General features: G+C 40.7%; 1 protein-coding gene across 1 annotated transcript; it reads left to right on the top strand.

Annotated features, from left to right (window-relative positions):
• The first annotated feature begins 2,174 nt into the window (after positions 1-2,174).
• On the top strand, positions 2,175-14,132 carry tesmin (testis expressed metallothionein like protein). The gene is made up of 10 exons (XM_034196667.1): positions 2,175-2,180; positions 2,285-2,365; positions 3,796-3,895; positions 4,451-4,479; positions 4,636-4,712; positions 5,390-5,461; positions 6,781-6,883; positions 12,548-12,685; positions 13,673-13,779; positions 13,949-14,132. Exons 1-10 carry the CDS (start codon positions 2,175-2,177, stop codon positions 14,130-14,132), a joined length of 897 nt encoding a protein of 298 aa, XP_034052558.1.
• The last annotated feature ends 6,765 nt before the right edge of the window (positions 14,133-20,897 follow it).

Here is a 20,897-nt window from a genome sequence, read left to right on the forward strand (position 1 = left end):
CGTATAGGAATTGTCACGGCTACGTCCTGAATATTTCCCGTGTACTAAAAAGTGCGCGGCATAACTGAAAAGGTGAAAGACAAGAGGCTCAGTCAGACATACAGTAAATTGCTCTTGAGAAATGGAATCATCGCTAACAGTTGACGGGACTACAGGCAGCTCTGATGGTAACGTTATTCTGACTTTTTTGCGGCCGCCCTTAGTTAAAGTTAAATACATCTCTCAACAACAAGCAGCTGTGGCGTGTGGCTCATAGCCTTCTTTTGTAATCTAACCTAATTCACATGAATAAACTACGTAGATCGAAAATGCTACTAGCGAAATGCTAAAGCTAACCAGTTTCTAGCTAATGTAGCGGTCGCTCAGAAGGCAACTTGGAAGAACATAATGACAGTGTTCGGAAAACAAGAGCCGTATTACCGTGGTTATAATAACTATTTGTATAGTTTTAACTATGATATGTTTTTGTAGGGTAAAGGTTTATAGCTTACTGTATGACAACCAAAGGAAAGCTTACTGTCTTCATTTACACTTGAAGTGAGTTTGTGTCAAATGCTGACACGTCTTTATATTTCCCTCATGCAGTGGTGTAAAGCAACTCAGTACATGTAGTACTCTACTTAAGCATATCATTGTAAGTTTCTTTACCTGAGTATTAACATTTATTTAATTTTTACTCCACTACATGGGTGAAATATTGTACTTTTTACTCCACTACATTTATTTGACACTAGTTAGTAGTTACTTTTACATAATTACAACATGATCTTTTATGTATTTTAATTGGTAAAAACAGAATACTATAATAGTTGATAATATTACAACACTAATGCATTATAAGTCTTTTTATTTTTAAAACTTACAGTAAAGTAAATGTACCTGATAATACATTTGTACTTTAACTTAAGTTACATTTTGAACTCAAGGTTTTTACTTTTATTTTCCAGTAGTATTGCACATTTTACTTAAGGATCTGAGTACTTCTCACCTCTGCCCTGATGTGTGTTTACAGCAGGTGCCTGCCATGCTGGCGTGATGAATGGTTCTCTGACAAATCTGGACTCAAGAGAAAACCCCCATGTTTACACTGAGGACCATTGTTCCCCAGGGGCCCCTCCACATGTCAGTGTTCCTGCAGGGGCTCCTTATCCTTACCAGCACACGATCCAGCCAGAAATGGTGGACCATCTCACCTTAAGGTATGATGTTCATTCATATTAAAATGTTCCAAAGTGACTTAACCGCCATACTGTTGCACAGTCGACCTTACCATGTGAAGTACAAAAAAAACCTTAAGGAATAGAGTGATGCGGGAATGAGTCTTTTACCCAGAAATGAGTGAGCACTTCCAGGCATGAATGGCTGCCTTTTTGGCAAGGCAGCCATTGCTAAATAACTTCCTGGTCATCTTACAATGATGTGTCATCCTGCAGCACTCTATACCGAACTGCATAATTGATTGACATCTAAACCTAAAATGATGTATAGTTGGTCTGGTCTAAGATGAACACCTTCATTACAGGTTTCAGTGTCCATGTCAGTCCGCTCAGTGCCAGCTGTCTTACCCAGACTACCTCCTGGATCCCCAGTCCAGTCAGTATCAGCTCCTCCCTGGGTACGTCCTCTTCAAGTTACAGGTGGTGCTCTACTGTGGCATGTTGGAGTCCCTTTACTAAAAATGTCACACAAAGAAAAAATCTCTAACAAATGACAAAAAACGTTGAAACCACAACTATCCTAACCTTTGCACCATCTGGTGGCGACACTAAGAATGACACAGGGCTCTGCTTTGAGCGGGCCTGATATACAGGATGCAGGACTTTAACTGGGATTGTTTCATTTGCTGTCAGAATCATTTCAAAATTGTTATTATCACATAGACATTCTACACATACTTAGGATTACTTCTACAAACGTAGTCTAAATCAGGTAAATGAACAGACTAGTATATGTTTCAGTATTCAAATGATACCAGGGTTACAGGGCAGCATGAATGTAAGATTCAAGGATATCTTCTCATGCTTGAAGGTGTACAGATCTATGTGAGAGGAAAACATGTTTGTAATGTTCAAGTGACTAAAGTGTTGGTTTCCAGCCCTGTGCCTGCAGCCAGCAGCTCTCACGGCTCACTTCCTGCTCCATGGTTCACTAATGAACCCGTCCTCTGCAGCATGATGCCGGTTTGTATTCACAATCAGTTAACCTTTTCTTTTTTTAAGTTACACAGAATCTTCATAATCCTTATTTGTTTTGATGTGTTTGAGTGTGATTTGTGTTTGTTTAGGGAGACATACACAACATCTGTGTGCCTCAGGCCATGGACCAGCAGCAGTTTCAGGAGGGACTGGCTGAAGATACACAGCCTGTAAGTGAAACAGATGCACTTTTCAATCCCATCAGCATGAACATGAATAGATCTCATGTAGTTTCATTTAGTTTTCCGTAGGGAAACACAACTAGCCTGGGTATGTATGCATGTCTTAAATATCACGTACATTAAATGCGCCTACATGTTGGACTAGAGTTGTAAATTGAGAAGAAAACGTAAACATGCTTTTGACCAGGCTCAGCAGCTGGTCACTGACCCAAAACAAAGCACACAAGCTTCATTGTCCCAAAACACTGTTCATGGACTCCTCCTGACGCAACCACAGAGAACAAGTGTTGAAAACACAGCCCCCCCTTCCCCCCTGACCTCCATCAAAACAGACTTGAATGATGATAAAAGGAATCGATTTAGCTGATTCTGTTCAAAAGGAGGGAGCACTACCTTAACTATAGCAGAATGCCTTTGCTTCAGAGAGATACATGTATTTCACTACATTCAGTTCTTTTGGCTTAGTTTTGATAAACGATTCAGCAGTAATAGAATCCCTTTCTTAGTCCCACGGAGGGGAAATGTGCGTAGTTACAGCAGGAAAAGAGCACATGTTAAATATGTGACATGCATTAAAAAAAAGTACTAAGTTATGATATAATACAAAATATATAATACAAAATGAAAAGTTACATAATAAAAAACCAAAACACATCCTGTAACAGTTCTTAGGATTTAGCAGCCAGGTGTATGTTACACAGTTATTAACGGCATCTATATATATTGCACATCTAGCACATATTGCTCATAGGTGGTTGGTATTTAACAGCAGCAAGTTATACAATTTACAAAATACACATCTTGTAGCAGTTCTTAGGATTTAGCAGCCAGGTGTATATTACACAGTTATTAACGGCATTTATATATTGCACATAGTTTGTTGGTAGCAAGGGGTGATATAGTCTGTGTTGTGGTGTGTGGGGGGGGGGGGGCAGTGAGTGCTGGTTGTATAGTCTGACCGCTGCAGGGAGGAAGGACCTGCGGTATCTCTCCGTGAGACAGCGGGGGTGCAGCAGCCTGTCGCTGAAGGAGCTGCACAGTGAGGACAGGGTGTCCTGGAGGGACGTAGTCAGTATGCAAATAATAGTTTCCATATCAGTTAACTTGCACATTCTTTTGAATAATTAATAGTTGAATCTATAAAATCTCAGAAAAAAAGACCTCTTTCCCAATGTCCTTCTCCTTATGTCCAAGGTTACCTTTTCAAATGTTTTGCTTCGTTCAATCTACTGTCCAAAACCCAAAGAAAGTCATGTTTCTATCAGTCAGGCGTGTCACGTGCTTCATCAATGAAGCATGTTGTTTACAATGATGTTTACAATCTGGAAGCAGGACATTTCATCTAAACTATCTCAACCCAACTAGCTGCTGATTGATTTCAGGTGAACTGATCCATAATCATCCAACTGTGTGTGTAGGTGGTGTGCAATGTGAGTGGGGATGGACAGATGGTGCTGGTGAACCCCAGTGAGCCGGTGTATCTCACACTGAGTTCTGCACCAACACACAGAGAAGAAGGTGAGCACACTCAGGTTACATGTTAGCTCTCTGCCAGCTATGAGAACACAGAGGAGAAAGTCCTGCCAGATATGAGTACAAACATGTGTACGTTGGCCTGAAAGGAAGACAAGAAGAGGCTGGGATGACGGTCCAACTAGTGTGGGTTCATTTATAATGTATATAATGTTCGTGTGAAGTGTTAAATACTTATCATACACAGATAGTTTTGTCACCACTGCTAAGCTAAAGTCGGATAATGTTTGCTGTGATGACGTTTAGTATCTCATTTAGTCACTGTATTTATGACGGCTTCAGACATCTAAGTGGGGTATTTACTGATAACATTACAATCTCTTGAGCTTGTGCTAACCACAGACCTTATTTCAGGTTACAAACCAAAAAACACATTCAAAAAACATTAGGAGGCGGAAGGGATAAAAAGCTCAATCTTTGTAGGACTCATTGCTGCACCACTCCAATCATTTGCTCAACCAAAGTGTAAGCTTCTGCAAGGTATTTGCATGTGTTCATTCATTGTTCTAGTGATATTGTTTTTGGCTGTGTGTTCATCAGACGTGAGTGTGGTCCGGACTACAAGGCAGGTAGGAAACAATGAAGAAATCCTCTTTCTCTGCGGGGCTTTTGCAGACCCCAGTACAACGACCCCAGCTCCATCTTCACCATGACTGCGTGATACATTCATTGATTGATCATTTATTCATTTCCTATCATGTATTCAATCATTCATTCAAATCCAGCCTCCCCACTACCATCAGGCAGCCTATACCCTGTCTGGTCAGACCTCCAACATGCAGCCTCAAGCCCCCCCAGCACAGTAAGAACCATCATGTGGGCAGCCTTCATATGTGAAATAGATTTCATTGACGACAGGACCATAGCTTCCTTGTGAAGTTCTCAAACAACCACAGGATCATTCACAATATGATACCAAACAATGTGATATACTTTTTGTCAGCTCATGTCTGAAATGTTTCTTGCATCAGCAGCTCCATTTGTAACATCAGCTCGGACAGAAATGAAGACTTCTCTTGAAGATACAAGAAAACAGACATTATGAAATAACATACCAATCACTAAAGACAATATGTTCAAGACCCTTCAAAGTAGATGTTTTCCTCTGCATTTCATTTTAGGATTGATTGGTGCTTCATTCTAACCCTATTCAATCATGGGACCTTATCTTATGTATAGGTTTGTTTCATCTACATTTAGAAAAGATGTGCCTGTCCAACTATTTGAGAAAAGAATAGATGACCCAAAATGACTTCCCTAAAAGCTGTGAAAACCAACTCTGTTGTCTATGAAGGATAATATAAAGGCTCTGGCACTATGTAGACATTGTACTTCATATTGGAAAGTAAAGCACCTGCAGGCCAACCTCTGGATATCCAGAGAGTGTATGTTCAGTACGGGCGCTCTGGAGTTACACATTGAGTGTTATTTATCGTGGACCTGAAACAGCCAGGTACATTCTCTCCCTTTCCTCTGCAGGACTGCTGGAGCTTTGTGTGAGCTGAGGTCCAGGAAACCCTGCCACTGCACCAGATCCCAGTGCCTCAAACTGTGAGCATGCCAGCGTGTCACTTCCTGGTGAAGGGATGACCACTTTGGGTTTTGGAATATATCAGAAAATAAGATGTTAGGCTACTAACTAACTACATCACAGTCAGATGACTTCACATCACCATATTTGACTCACATTTGATACCTTTATTGTTCTTTCAAATGATATTATTATGCCTGTAAATGAATTTTTAATTATTGATTTTAATTATTTTTGAGTAGCTAACTTAACTAAATTATTTAAACTCACACTCAAAGAGACAAACCTCAGCTCAAATCTCCAAAACTCTAAACACATTTTACAGTTTTTTTCAATTGCTAAAACACATTTTTTGACAACAGGGCTCATTTTCTCAAAACACTCAACACAATTCACAAAAGCACACACCCAAAGTGCAAACCACCTCATATATACTGCAGAATGAAGCACTGCACCCAGAACTACATACACACTTACCAAAAGGCACACACTTCATTCACAGTAGAAGACTCTTTGTGGCACTGTGGTGCTTTATCTAAAGCACACTCGTCTTTTATGGCGTTCTGTATGTAGAGAATTCTGTTCAGTCTACATTTGAAACACAAATATACTGTTGTTATACTTGTTATACTTTTCTCCAAAACAAATTGGTGCTACATTCCTGCACAACACATAGTTACAGTTGTGTCAACAAAAATGATGCCTCGGTCAAATGCAGTCAATTGAGAGGAAAACTTTGAGGAGAAATCAATTCCAAAAATCTTTTTACAAAAACAGAGGAGAGAAAAATACTCTGCATTTGACCACCTCACTGGGTCTGACCACAGCCCCTCATCAAGCTGCAGGAGAAGCATCAGCTGCAGCCTGACGCTGATACAGATACGGGCATTATGCTGCAGATAACTCTTCAATGACTTCAGTTCATCCCCCCCCTCTCTCTTATCCTACAGTATATTTGTGTTTCTGCAGATATGTTTGTAGACTTGAACAATCTGTATATGCAGAATTCTCCTCATAGAGGGAGGAGACGAGTGTGCTTTAGATAAAGCACCACAGTGTGTGTAGTTGGTGGGACAAAGAGTCTTGTACTATAAGTGAAGTGTGTGCCTTTTGGTGCAAAAGTTTGGTTTTGGTAAGTGTTGATGTCGGTTTTTTTAAACTACATATTATTCCTTGAAACATCTTTCCATTTTTTATTAGCCTTCTTTAATTTGTTTTCCTTCAAATGTATTGCACAACAATATCCCACTGTACAACTTCTACGTTATTTGAACAACATTAATGTGTGTGTGTGTGTGTGTGTGTGTGTGTGTGTGTGTGTGTGGTTTATCTTTTGCAGCTACTGTGAGTGTTTTGCTAATGGACTGATGTGCAGCAACTGTGACTGCTCTAACTGCCACAACAATGCAGAGCATGTCACAAAGCGTCAAAAAGCCATTAAGGTTTGCAACGCTTTTGGTAAACATGTCTACGTCATCAACTTAAAGGGGACCTATCATGCAAAATGCACCTTTGTACGATACGATACGATAATACTTTATTTGTCAGATCAAGTCTGAAATTTGACTTGAATTTGTACGTCTTTTATACATGAATATGTGTCCCCGGTGTGTCAGAAAACACAACCCTCTCTCTTTTCCTCCGTACCCAACATCTCTAAAAGCGGGGCTTTAACGGATCTGATACAGATTGATCCAGATTTGAAAATAGTGTGACTTCAGTGACGAGGAGCTCCGCCTATATGGCCAACTCTCCACCAATCAGGAGAATGAGAGATTGCCGTGGCATGGTAACAGCATGGTAACATGACGCTGGTAACTCGGCCCCGCTCGGCCCCCTGCTTTGCAGGGGGGCGTGGTCAGCTGCAGCGCATGCAAAGACAGGTTGGAGGAGAGCAAAATAGAGCGAAATGAGGCATGGCTAAAATGCATGATCTGTTTGGTATTTTGAAAAAGAAAACGTATAAATATACCTTATAGGTGTGGCCCTACAATATATTATTCAAATATAGCATGATAGGTCTCCTTTAAATGTATTTGTATGTCACTCAACGGAAGTGCTTCACAAAATGGGTTAGGGCAGAATAGAATACTTAAAGGTGGGGTATGTCATTTTGGAGAAACCAGCTCGAGTGCGCTAGAATTAGAAAAATCTGCCACTTCCTTACAGAGCCCCTCCTCCAACACACAAGAACGCGCACATGACCAATGAGGGCACGAGATAAGTTTGTGCACAGATGGAAGGCTGACAGGCAGGTAGGCCATCCAATCATTTTAGCCGGCTTAGCTGATTGGTCGTGCTTTTTACAGCGCTACGGCTTCCACAGATGATTTTTTTAAATGGATTTTTTGTCAAAGCACTTAAGATATTCATTGCCATCGGGATGTTAAGAGCATTCCATGGAATATAACAGAAAGTGTATCTCGAGCCGGTTTCTCAAACTTACCTACCCCACCTTTAATGTAATGTAGTGTTATGGTAAGAGCAGGCGAAAACTGAAGAGAAGTGCATGTTTGATATGAAGACCAGACAATCCACACAACCAGATGTGGGTGGGGATTGCAATTCTGATAACATTTAGAGTTATTGTGCTGCCCTAATACACAATGACTAATAGAAAAACTAATTGTTAAAGATGATGATACAAGGAATACATCGATAAATCCAGTGATCTGTCTGAATAACTCGGTCTGGACATATCCTCAGAGATGGTTATTGTCTTAGGAAATACTACTACTTTAGAAGGCATATATAAAGATAAGAAGTAAACAAAAGTCCTTACATTTCTCACCATTGGGTAACAGAGGAAACGTTATGGAGTGTTGGAGCTGCAGTAAACAGTGGCTCACAGCATTGATTGATGCCGTGAGCCACTGTTAAGTGGTGTGTCACAGTATCAGCACTGTTACAGCAGACTCAAACACACACACACACACACACTATTTGCCATTAGACTTGCATTTCACCATAACCACCACATGACCATGGTCCTAAACATAATCTGATTTAACCTTAACGCACGTTTTAACCCAAAAACAAGTGATCATAGAGAGGATAATACTAACTTCTCCCCATACACAATGCTTCAAATCTCAGACTGCAAATCCATCCGCCAGTTTACCGGTAGAATGAGCATCCTTCTCTGCAGCTCTTCCTCTGAACACCTGAGGTAATCTCATGCCAGGTGGGATACAGTTTATAATGCCCCACACTCACAGGGGGAGTCAATACTCCCATTTCCATCACCACAAAGACAAGCTCAACCCTACAGTACTTAAAAAAGTAGATCAGATCAAACGCTTATACATAACACAACTCAATATAAAACATATTTTCAAATACAACAATATGTAACATTTTGGAATGAAAAGTCCCCTGAACAGTTCAGCCACAACATAAATATGTAGCTGTCACTAAGTTATAGCAAGGTATTTACTTTTACTCATTTCCATTTAAACATGTGATCTTCTTAACACCTCACCTCTGACATATGTTTCATTATATATATATATACTCCCTCCGTACATTCTTGTGATAGCCCTGTTAACAGTGGTTAACTCGTTTATTGGTATAGTTGTGCTTATATCTGTGCATCTGTTTATCTTAAGTACAACGTTAACTGCTGTGAACTTGTCCTCACGCTGTGTTTTGTAACAGCCTATTTTTGTTAGCTTAGTTCATATCCCACTTAAGAAGTGAGGTTGTTCTTTTGTTTATTGTTTGTTAGCTATTTATTTTATGTATGAAGTTGTTAAACTCTTATTTAAGAGTCTTCCCTAGTTGTTCTTGTGTGTTTATTTAGTCCCCGTCCACACAGAGACGATATCAGTTGTATCCGCTAACGTTCTCTATCGTATAGACCAGGGGTGCCCAACCAGTCGATCGCGAGAATAATGCACTTGAACACATCAAAGCTTTGTGATTGGCGTGACCCCATGTGTCGGGGCGTGGCAGGTGGGCAGTGGGCACTAGTTAGCTGACGTTGTCCGTGGCAACAGGAGTGACAGTCCGCACACATACAAGACCACAATTATGGCAGAAGCAAAAAAGCCCAAAATATATCATTTTCACTTCGAGTGGGAGGATGATTATTTTTTTGTTTATTCCAATTCAAAGTCCATCTGTCTCATCTGCAATGCGAGCGTGGCTTTGCCGAAGAAGGGTCATTTATGGCGCGTTTCCACTGCAGGCCTCGCTCGGCCTCGCTCGGTTTGGTTAGTCCTTATTAGGCCCGGCTTACTTTAATGCTGCGCTTCCATTACAGTTTAGGAACTGGGGCAGTTACTATAGTAACGCAGTGTAGGCGGAGCCGTGACGTCATCTTCAATGAGAGCCCCAGAAAAACAACACAGCCGTTAGCTCTTGAGCTCACAGCTCCTCATATCTGTTCAGAAACTAGACAAAAGTTAAACAAGTACAAACCACAGACTGTCTGTGTCATGGCGAATACAGTCGCTGGTTTATTTATGTCTGTAGGCCGTTGATGTGAGTGTGGATGGTCGGAGCATATATAACGTTAGCTTAGCCAAGCTACATTTAGAAAACACTCATTTTAAAAGGGTTTTTCGCCTGCCGTCTGTCTGCAGACTTGTCAAAGCATTAATTCATGGTTTTTACTAACCGGTATCAGTATGTTGTTACTTCGGCATCATTTTGAAACGTGTATTACAATTAAATCACGGTCAAATATGTTCATCTTGTTGTAGTTGTAGCCCCCTTGCCAGCGATTCTCTCTCTAGGTTAGCATACTCGGCCCGACTCAGCCCGGTTGTTCCTGGCCCTAGAACCACGATTTAGTCGGGTCAGAAAAAAGGTGAAAAAGTAGCCCCGGGCCAAAACTAGGCCAAGTGGAAACGCAACCAAAAACGGGCCCCGCACGGCTCGGCACGCTTAAAGCGAGCTACCCGCTGCAGTGGAAACGCGCCATTAGAGCGGCATTTCAAAACGGTGCACAAACGCTACGAGACGGAATTCCCTCCTAATTCTGCCCTACGCTCTTCTGTTCGTTGCGTGCATATGTAACAGAGTTAAACATGTGAATACATAATTATAAGTTTGTGAATGTTTAATTCATAATAATTTGTGAATTTTAAGAGATGAGATTGTTTCATTTAATATTTTAAGTTTTGTTTCCCGTGGGAACACCGTCCCGTTGCACGTCTTTTTTTACTTCCGGTATGTATTTTCCACCCTCCGCGGACTGGCCATCTGTAGAATCTGGAGAATCACAGAACAGCCGGTCGTCAAGGGCCGGCTCGATTCGCTGACGGCCGTCACCGCCCTTAATTTTTTATGTTTTTAAAAGGCATCATTGAAGTTGCACCGGCAGAGGTCCGCCGTTTCCCCGCAGCGAGGCTCCCCCCCCAGTTGACAGTTCGCTAGCACCCCCAGCCCCCCCCCCTCTCTATTTGGACAACTTTAAAAGTAGTTCTTGGTTAAAAAAAGGTTGGGCACCCCTGGTATAGACGGTTCATCCACACGAGGCCGAAACTGAGCCGCAGATTCGGAGCCCGAATCTGATACACTTTGATAACGGCTCCCAAAGTGGGTAGGTCTGGGGACGAACCGCTTGCGGCTCCGTGTGTACGCCAAGCCCCCAGGAAGTGCGCCGGACTCTGGGCCCAATATTCGTTGTGTCCAAACGGCGGTACTGCAACTTCCGTATCAGTCCGTGACGTCACCCTGCCCAAAAATACTTTTTCCCATTGACTAACATGGGGAAAGAGACGTCTGTAAATCAGTGGATATATTTGTTTTATCTAAATAAACTACCCAGTATGAACTATTTTATAGCCCTTATTAGAATCATTTGTTGTATGATGCACTAAAAGCCGAATCTAGGTGTATTTTCTCTCCATTCATTCTAGTGAGCCGAGAGTGGGAGTTCGGGGGGCGGGGCTTAAGGGGCAACTCAACTGTGCATGCTCTATGAGCGCAAATACGGGTACTTCTGCTCTGACAGCCAGGCATGATGGGTAATCTGTGACGTTTCGCTCTCTCAAAAGTTGGGCCATTTTGCCTTCATGCACCAAGCAGCTCTCATAGGAAAGAACGAGACCCCGCCTCCCACGCTGTATCCAGTTCTTATTATATATCCATGGTGTACGCCCTATACGATCATTTCCTGAAACGATGACGCCATAGCCCCACCTCTCCTGCTCACCCCAGCGTCACCCGCGTCATTGCTGATGCGTTTCGCCAACAACAACAACAATGGTGTATCACAGGGTTGAATTCGTGCTCCAGACGCTACTGACCATGATACAGATGTTAGTGCAAAATCTACAGCTCCTTTACCACAACCATCAGAAACAAGTGGACATTTATGTGTTTGTTTATGCCTTATGCCAATGCTCGGAGGTTCTTATTCGCTGCTTTTGGTGTATTTTGTGGCGGAAGTACAGCGCCACTTACAGGCCCGGCATATGTACTACAGCTTCTCCAGCATTTTCGTGTGGACGGACACGTTTCTTGATCCGATTCCGTGTGGAGGGAAGACTTTTTTGAAAACGGCTTCGGTTAGTTTTCGTCTCCGTGTGGACGGGGCCTTAAACCGGTGCCCTTGTGGCCCTTTTCTTTTGTTTGTGGCTGTTTGTTTGCCAACTCAAATTTAGCTCCTCTCAATAAAAAAATTGTAATTTACCAACACCATCCGGAACGTAACAAACACAGAAAGAGCAGCTGCAGGGCTGTTTGGAGGAGAGGTGGTGGCTTCAGGTGGAGGATGCTATTTGCCAACACAGAGTACTAAGTTGTGTTGAGAGCTAGGACAATAAGTTCTATTAAAACCAGAATGTTGTCTCAGATGTTTTACCATAGTGGTTATAGTGATAATGGTCTGATGATACCGTTAATTTGATAGTTAATTAAGTGTTCGCAGTGTACTAAGGCAGGTATCCGAATTGAAACACATCAAGTAAGTCCTTGGTTATTTATGTCATGCTTAGACATGTGAATGCCATTCTGTTTAGTTGTTCTTCCTGGCATGTATCAATATTGTGATCCAAATAATTGTACATGCACACATTTAACATCCGACTTTACCGGTTTAGAAATTGTTTACATACAGTTTTAATGTAATCATCCCTGGTGTTGTCATCATGTAGTCATGTTTAGGTCGGAACCCAGACGCCTTCAGGTCTAAGATCGCTGCCGGGCCGTCAGGAGAGGTCAAAGGTTGGCACAACAAAGGCTGCCACTGTAAACGCTCGGGTTGCCTGAAGAACTACTGCGAGTGCTATGAGGTGCACACACACACACACACACACACACCATTGTTTCCCCTACCATTGTCTTGGAGGGGCACTGCTCCCCGCCAACGGAGCCCGTTGAAGGTGTTTAAACTATAATTTTTTTTTAAATATAGCACCAAATTGCAACTAATCTATATCTACTGTCACTTTTCACATTGAACATGTGCTCTTTTATTAAATAAACTAAACGCTTTCATTTTAAGATGTGAGTTTAGTCTTTTTGACCCTAAGAAACACTGATGCTTTAATCAATAACAATAATCCACAGCTCCTCTCTCTGCTCCAGAGGATTTAAAAAATATATATCCCCCCCCCCCACTCAGGCCCCTTACTAAGCAGTAAACCTAGGGGAAACATTGCACAGACACACTGCACAAATTAGCTAAACATTGATTGAAGTCTTCTCGAGCCACGACCACGCAACAGCAACATGTCGATTCAAGATGTATTACCTGAGGTATTGAATGTGTAGTACTGATGAATGTAAGGAGGAGGGGTAAAGAAGGACGTGGAATGTCTGCTGCCCAACAGAAGGAGACTTAGGATGGGGTTCTGTCTCAGGCGTGTTTCTGCCCAATCTGAATACCAGTCCCCAGACAGATTGAATAGAAAGAGACAAGAGACCAAAGCTGCCGTCCAAACCCATGTTTTATTATTCAGTTTGCTTCCGTCTCCTCTGGTATCTTGTCATTTGTAAAAAAAAAAAAGTCTGTATATGTGACAACGTTTTTGTCGTCACCTGTCCTGTTCATAATTATTTACCCAATAAAAATAATAAAAATAGAAAGAGACAAGGGGAGACAGGAAGAAGGGATGAAGGGCAGAAGAGATGTTGGAAGGAAGGGGTAAGGGATCTAAGGATGGAAGAAGGATCAAAGGGATTTATGGAGGAAGGGATGAAGCGTAGAAGGAATTTACTAACTATCACATGCAGTTGTTTGTACAACCCCCTGAGTGTCTCCCTGTGTGTCTGTGCAGGCCAACATCATGTGCACCTCCAGCTGTAAATGTGTGGGTTGCAGGAACTATTATTTTGATGACTCAGAGATGGGTCCGAAGGAGAGCAGCGTCAGTGTGGAGGACAGGTGAGTCACTCCACAGTGAGCTCTACAGCTGTAACACTTATCATACTGCCAGAGGACTCATGGTTGTGTGTGTGTGTGTGTGTGTGTGTGTGTGTGTGTGTGTGTGTGTGTGTGTGTGTGTGTGTGTGTGTGTGTGTGTGTGTGTGTGTGTGTGTGTGTGTGTGTTCAGGGGCTCTTTATCTGTGATAACCCCTGCTGTGGTGGAGGCTGTGTGCGGCTGTATGCTGGCCCAGGCGGAGGGGGCAGAGAGCGGGGCCCTGAGCCCCCCCCAGGCTGAGCGCATGGTACTGGTGGAGTTCGGACACTGCCTCTCACAAATCGTCAAGGCTATGTTCAAGAACAATTCAGACTGACACTGTGGAGGCATCGCAAAAACTGCTAGTATAGCTTGTATTGGACCATCGTCTATACAAGTTAATAGAGCACTTCAGAAGGCTTTACAGATTAATACTTTTGAAATTGAAGACTGTCGCATGACAATAGAAATGCCAAAGCTCACATACAATTGCTTTAGTTTTACACCTATATCTGCATCAGTTCTTTTACAGGGTGTGTTGTTAGCAAGCTTGACTGGTTCATGTCTCGGTCCTTTCCTCTTTTTTTGCTGTTTTAGTTCAGATGTGAAACTGTATTTATTTGGGGGTGCATGTCTTAATTGTTATTTTCTATAAAATATTTTAATTTTGTATCTCTTTAGAAACTACAAATAAAATAAACATATTTTTATGTATCTATATTTGTAGGTGTTGCAATAGGTGTGTGTTGTCCCCTTTGGGATTTTTTTAAGTATATTTATCTATCTATTTATTTATTTAATATAGATAAGCCTTTAAAATAAACTCAAAATGAAAGTCATGTGGTGTTTCAGAATATTATTTGTAGTTTTTGGATGTTATTAATTCAGCTACAATTTCTATATAATTTATTTCCCAGGAAAGTTTAATGCTATTGTCAAAAATAATCTTAATCTCTCAAACACTGAAACCATTGTCGCATGTACAACTCATTTGTACAGGATGTAAATAAGTACGATGTGGTGTAACACTTTTGTTTGTGTGAAACCGCTCAATGAACTACATCTCCCGTCTCGCACCACACACCAAGATGGCCGTCACGTTGAAACATTTCACTTCTTTCTTTCAGAATGAGGCGGAAAGTATTAAAAGAGGTGAAAATCACTCCAAGTCTGGGCACGTTGAGAGCTGTACATACACACAAGGGGAGTTAGTCGGTTCCGTAAGAGCCAGCATGCGGGACCGGGACTCTGGGATTTGTAGTCTTTCTAGTTGCGTATTTTTCATAGTCTTATATTTCAACAGTTTTAAGACAAACTGACTTTTTTGACATGGAAATTATCTTTTAAATTGACAAACATCATATGTGTAATTCATGGCACAATTCAAACGGGATGGAAAGATATGTTTTCTCTCTCCATTGACTTCAATACATACTTTTTCTGAAATAAGGTCCAATGGGTCGGAAGTAGATGGGCGGGACTTCGCCTCTCTATAAAAAACGTTTTAAATCATACCTAAACACTTTCAGTGAATTGAGTGGAAATAATGTGATATACATTTTCTTATGTAAATGTAATTTAGACCATACACCAAACTTCTAATTATGTTATATGTACGTACACTACAGGAATAGTAAGCTTTAAGCCAATCTCCATATATTAACATAAACCTAAATGAATACATCAAAACATAAGAGTTTATTTTGATTATAATGTCCCTTTTATGTTAGGAATCAGTTAAAGCAATCTATTATGCTGTTTGTTGTTTCCCTTTCCTGTAGCGTGTTCTATAGGTTTTTTGTGCATGAAAATGGTCTACAAAGGCTCAAATCAAATGCAACCAATCACGTGACTTCACTGACTTACTGTTAAGCACTCACGAGTCTCCGAATCTTAATGTTTGTAAACATGGGAATGGTCTATAACGGCTGCTGCCCCCTCACCTCCCCCCACCCCGTTCACACACACTCAAACGGTCTCGAAGTGAAAATGTCGGGAAATTCAACGATAATTACATTTGGCTAAACAAACCACAAAAATTGCCCTAATTGACTGTTTTTAAATGAAAAATAAAGAGCTTTTTGAACATTAAAGGTGGGGTAGGTAAGTTTGAGAAACCGGCTCGAGATACACTTTTTGTTACATTCCATGGAATGCTCTTAACATCCCGATAGCAATGAATATCTGAAGTGCTTTGACAAAAAATCCATAAAAAAATGTAATCTGTGGAAGCCGTGGTGCTGTAAAAAGTACAACCAATCGGCTAAACGGATTGGATTGCCGCCCTGTCTGTCAGCCTTCCATCTCGTGCACGCACAAATGTATCTCGTGCCCTCATTGGGCGTGCCGTCATTGGGCGTGCATTGCAGCAGTACTTCAATGACTCGCCAGCAGCAGGCGGCCACTTTCACCAGTCTGCTGACGTCATGTGCGCGTTCATGTGTGTTGGAGGAGGCGCTCTGTAAGGAAGTCTGAAGGAAGGGGCGGATTCTTTTCGGCTGTGTACTTTCACATGTTCGTGCACTCGTGCCGGTTTCTGAAACTTACCTACCCCACCTTTAAAGCATCGACACATCATAGTAGAACCACAATATACAAATTTGACCCTGAAAATACGCAAAATATGGCCTCTTTAAAGCTCTCCCTGAAACCACTACAAACTTGTGTTAACACGACGACATTTCAGATAAAACGTTTTCAAACTTACTTGACGAGCCCATATTTTCTCACCACCTGGCTTAAGGAAGCCCAGACTGCAGAGACTGCTCAGGCCCCCCCACACATATTGATGAGCAGTCACACGTACCCAGGTCTCAGCTATATTCCCTGATTTGGGGAATGTATCCTGAGGCCTAGAGGCAATCACAATTACAGTAAGTACTGAGCTGAGATGTTATAATAAAGAATTTAAAAAACTGATTTATCTTACCAGTCTGTCATGCATTTCTTTATTACAATAGCACACATGTATTTGTGCAAATTGTGAACATGTGTGGTTGTTTCTTTATTTCTAAAAGTGTTGCTGCACTTTCCTGTCTGTAGAAGACCCCTTTGTCAAAATCTGGGTCCACTGGATTAGGGCCGCATGTGATTTTTTAGATCTGGCCAAAAGTGTTCTGAGAACAACGTCAGAATTCTCACACAAACTATGGAATTCTTAGATTAAAGTCAGAATTTTAAAGTTAGAAACCTGACTTGAATCTCAGAATAAATATTTGTTTTGACTTTTGGTAAAATCTAACAAATGTTTAGATATCTAGATATCTGTTTATGTGCCCACATTGGGAACGTTCCTTGGATTCCCAGCAGCCAATGTTTGCCGGCATTAAGACTATCAGGGAGAGGGTAAGGGCCCCATTACATTTTTTTTATTTTTTTTTATCAAATGTTTTTATTCACACACATTTAGAAAATACAATGTACAATCACAACACAAATTACAGAAAAACCCAACAATAACAACAATCAGACAAGAGGACAAAACTAAGGGAACAAAATAAATAAACCCTCCCACCCCCAATCAGGACCTCTCAGGACCAATGACTGCAAACAACTATATCAGTTAAGATTGCTAGATCCGCTCCTTCAACTTTTCAGCTGTCGACACCCATAAACCGATATTGGACTCCTTAACTCCAGTTCCATGTAGACTACGTCAAGAAACGTCACTGAGAGCTTGTCGGGTTGTTTCCACCTCATAGCAACCAATTTCTTGGCAGCCGTAAGGCCAGCATAGAGGTCTTTTCTGGTACCCAGTAGCCGGCAGCTGAGATAAGTCATTCAAAAGAAAAACAGACACAGATACAGGTACAGTCAAAGAAAATATGTCGGACCCCGTTCCAAAAGCGAGCAACAGGCGGGCATTCCTAGAACATATGGAGAAATGTACCAGGAGCCCCCATGGAGCACAGGGTACACCGAGCATCTGCCAGAAGACCCATCATATGCAGCCGTCTGGGTGTCAGGTAAGTTCTATGCGCATAGTTCAGGTGGATTTGTTGGTGATCGGGATTGCGAGACGCCTGACGAATGTTAGCCCAGACTAAATCCCAGTTAGAATCAGGTCTCAATTCTGGGACATCCTTCCTCCACAGTCTATCTAAGGCAGGGGTCGGCAACCCGCGGCTCTCGAGCCGCATGCGGCTCTTTAAGCCCTCTACTCTGGCTCCCTTGATAATCTAAATAAAAATGTACTTTTGGTCAGATCTCAAAGATTATTATTATTTTGTGGCCCTAATCGTCTAACGTAAATATCTGTTTATGTGCCCACAATGGGATTTTTCCTTGGATTCCCAGCAGCCAATGTTTGCCCCGACTTTAAGAATATCCAGGGAAGAGGATAAGAGCCACATGAAGATTATTCTGAGATCTTACATAACAAGTGTTTTTTTTTTAAGGAAGGTATCAGAATTCTGAGAGAAAAACACTGAATGATTACTGTAATCTCACAACCACATTTAAAAAAATCACTTTTGGTCAGATCTCAGTTTTGTTTGGCCCTAATCCACTTCCATTTGTTTACTGTATGTGCCCACAATGGATTCCCAGCAGCCAATGTTTACCTGAAGGCCCCAACAGGTGACTCCGGATATGAGAATCTGTTTATATGTTTACCTCCTTGGCTTCATATCTATATAGTCTATCCATTGTATTAAGATCTATGTGGAGGACTGTTGTGATGTTAATCAGTGCTGCTCAGCTGTAAGAGCTTTCAGAATGAACGTCGTTTCCTGCTTCCCGGAAAGCTCTAATGAAAATGAAACCAGCATCCACATGAAATACCTTGGAGTGATCCGCTTTGGGACAAATCACACGCAGCGGGTCCATACTATTGATGTTCCTCGCTGCAGATCACGGTCCTGACGTCAGCCTGTGTTTTTGTGCTGTTTTTGAGCCTCTAGTAAACAGGAGTCCTGCCAGGCGCCGAGGGGGAGGATCGAACCCGCGGCTGCAGGATGGGCATAAAAGAAGCCGGGAACATCAGAGAACACACACACACACACACATGCTGGACCACACACTCACTCTGCAGCAGATATGGTAAGTCACATTTTCTATTATTTATTTCAACTATTTATGTCTGATTCATCACATTTTAATTGTGTTTTTGTAGAGATTTATTTCATGGATCTATTTGCAATTGGTTTAATTATGACAACTTTGCTGAACATGAATATTAGTATTTATTTAACTCTTCCATCATTTAATAACTACTGTTGCTTTAAAATACTTACTTTTTAGTAAATGACATTGATTCTGATTCTGACTCCACTTCTTTGGTATGTTTAAAATATATTTTCTTAAAGTAATTTGTCACAAATATAAACTCATCCTTTTACATACTGTATAAAAGAAACAAGACAGAAACATGCCTTACTGTATGCCCTAAATCCAACCATTTTTGTTTTGGTATTACAAACAATATTTGACGTCATTAAGTAATCAATAGGGTTATTATTTCATAATGTATTACATATAATATAAATGGACACAATAAAAAAAAAATTCCTGAGTAAAGTATTGCCTGTTTATTGGCATCAATCAACCGATTCATGAACAAGAATGCAACTGTAAATGCTTTAAACTGAAAATAAATAGTAGATCATTTAAACAACAGCTTCAATTGAACAGTATATTTATTAAGAGCAGACAGTCAAATAATAACAGTTCAAAACTCTACGGTGAGCAGGGACGTTTCAACGCGTTAAGATGATCACTGCTTTGCAGGTAAGGAACGATTGTTATGGTACCTCCAGAGTAGTACTGCATTATACACATTTAGTATCTACTTACAGTACATTTACACATATAACATATTGTCATATAGTATAATATATTCTGATATAATATGCACTAATCCGGAAGGTTATTTCATTATACTAATATTGACGTTTATAAATACAGATTAACATCAGTCCAGGGACTGCAGATGAAAACTTGCCTCTAATTTACATATTTACTGAAATGTTTATTTATGTACACTGTCCCTGTTAAATAAATAAACTAAAATAATAATTACTATTATATAATTACAAATGTACTCTTATCGTAAATGTCCCCTCTGTGGGACTAATAAAGGTATTCTGATTCTGATTCTGATATAAAATCTACTAACAGTATATTTACATAAATGGAATAAGAAACAATATAATATAATACCATTTAACAAATTGTAGTATAATACAATGTTATTGAATGTAATACAATATTGTTTAATATAGTATAATATAATAAAATATAACGTAATACAATATATTTGTATATATAATAATCAACCCATAAGAACCCGGACCCATTTCTACTTTTGGGGAAATCAAGGGGAACGTCATTTAGACTAAATAGACCACCTAGAACACATTTCTGACAAGTAACCCCCCCTAGTGTCACATATCTGAAAAGTGACATATATGTCACATTGGGCTTTAATGGTAAAGTAACTCTTATTTATAACTTAATTAATGAGGATGATATTTTGGTTTAAATTAGTTTCAACATTCTTTGAATTGAAGAATAAGAATATATAAACTAAATATAATTGAATCAGCTAAATTAACTGAGCTTTAAACTGTGGGTTTTCTCTGGAAGTTTTTCCTTGTACGATGTGAGGGTCTAAGGCAGCGTTTCTCAAAGTGTGGGGCGAGCCTCACTGGTGGGGCGCAGGGATGTGATAGGTGGGTCGCGAAATACAAAATAAAAAAATGTAAAAAAAAAATAAAAATGTTTTATTATTATTTATTTTTCTCACACTGGTGGAATATCAAAACAACGGCCCGCCCGGGGTGCAAAACGCATCAATGAAAGCGACCCTCTACCACACAAAACAACACCTGTAAATAACCCAATTAGTGTTCTTTGAAATTGAAAAGGATATTGCATTGTGTTTGTTACTTTCGTTGCAGTTGTATGTCTTAAGTATAATTTGGCATGCTTTTATTTTGAAGGCGAGTTTACGCTGTTGACAGTTGTTGTTGCTATGGAAACAAGAAACGTTTCACAGCGGGCGGAACTTGTCATAAAGTCCGCGATAATAAAGCCCACCCATTTAGAGGGAAGATATGATTGGTCAATTGTACTGTCATTTGACATTACTCTCTCGTTCAGT

Source organism: Gymnodraco acuticeps, unplaced genomic scaffold, assembly GCF_902827175.1.
Source record: "Gymnodraco acuticeps unplaced genomic scaffold, fGymAcu1.1, whole genome shotgun sequence".
Classification (NCBI taxonomy): Eukaryota; Metazoa; Chordata; class Actinopteri; order Perciformes; family Bathydraconidae; genus Gymnodraco; species Gymnodraco acuticeps.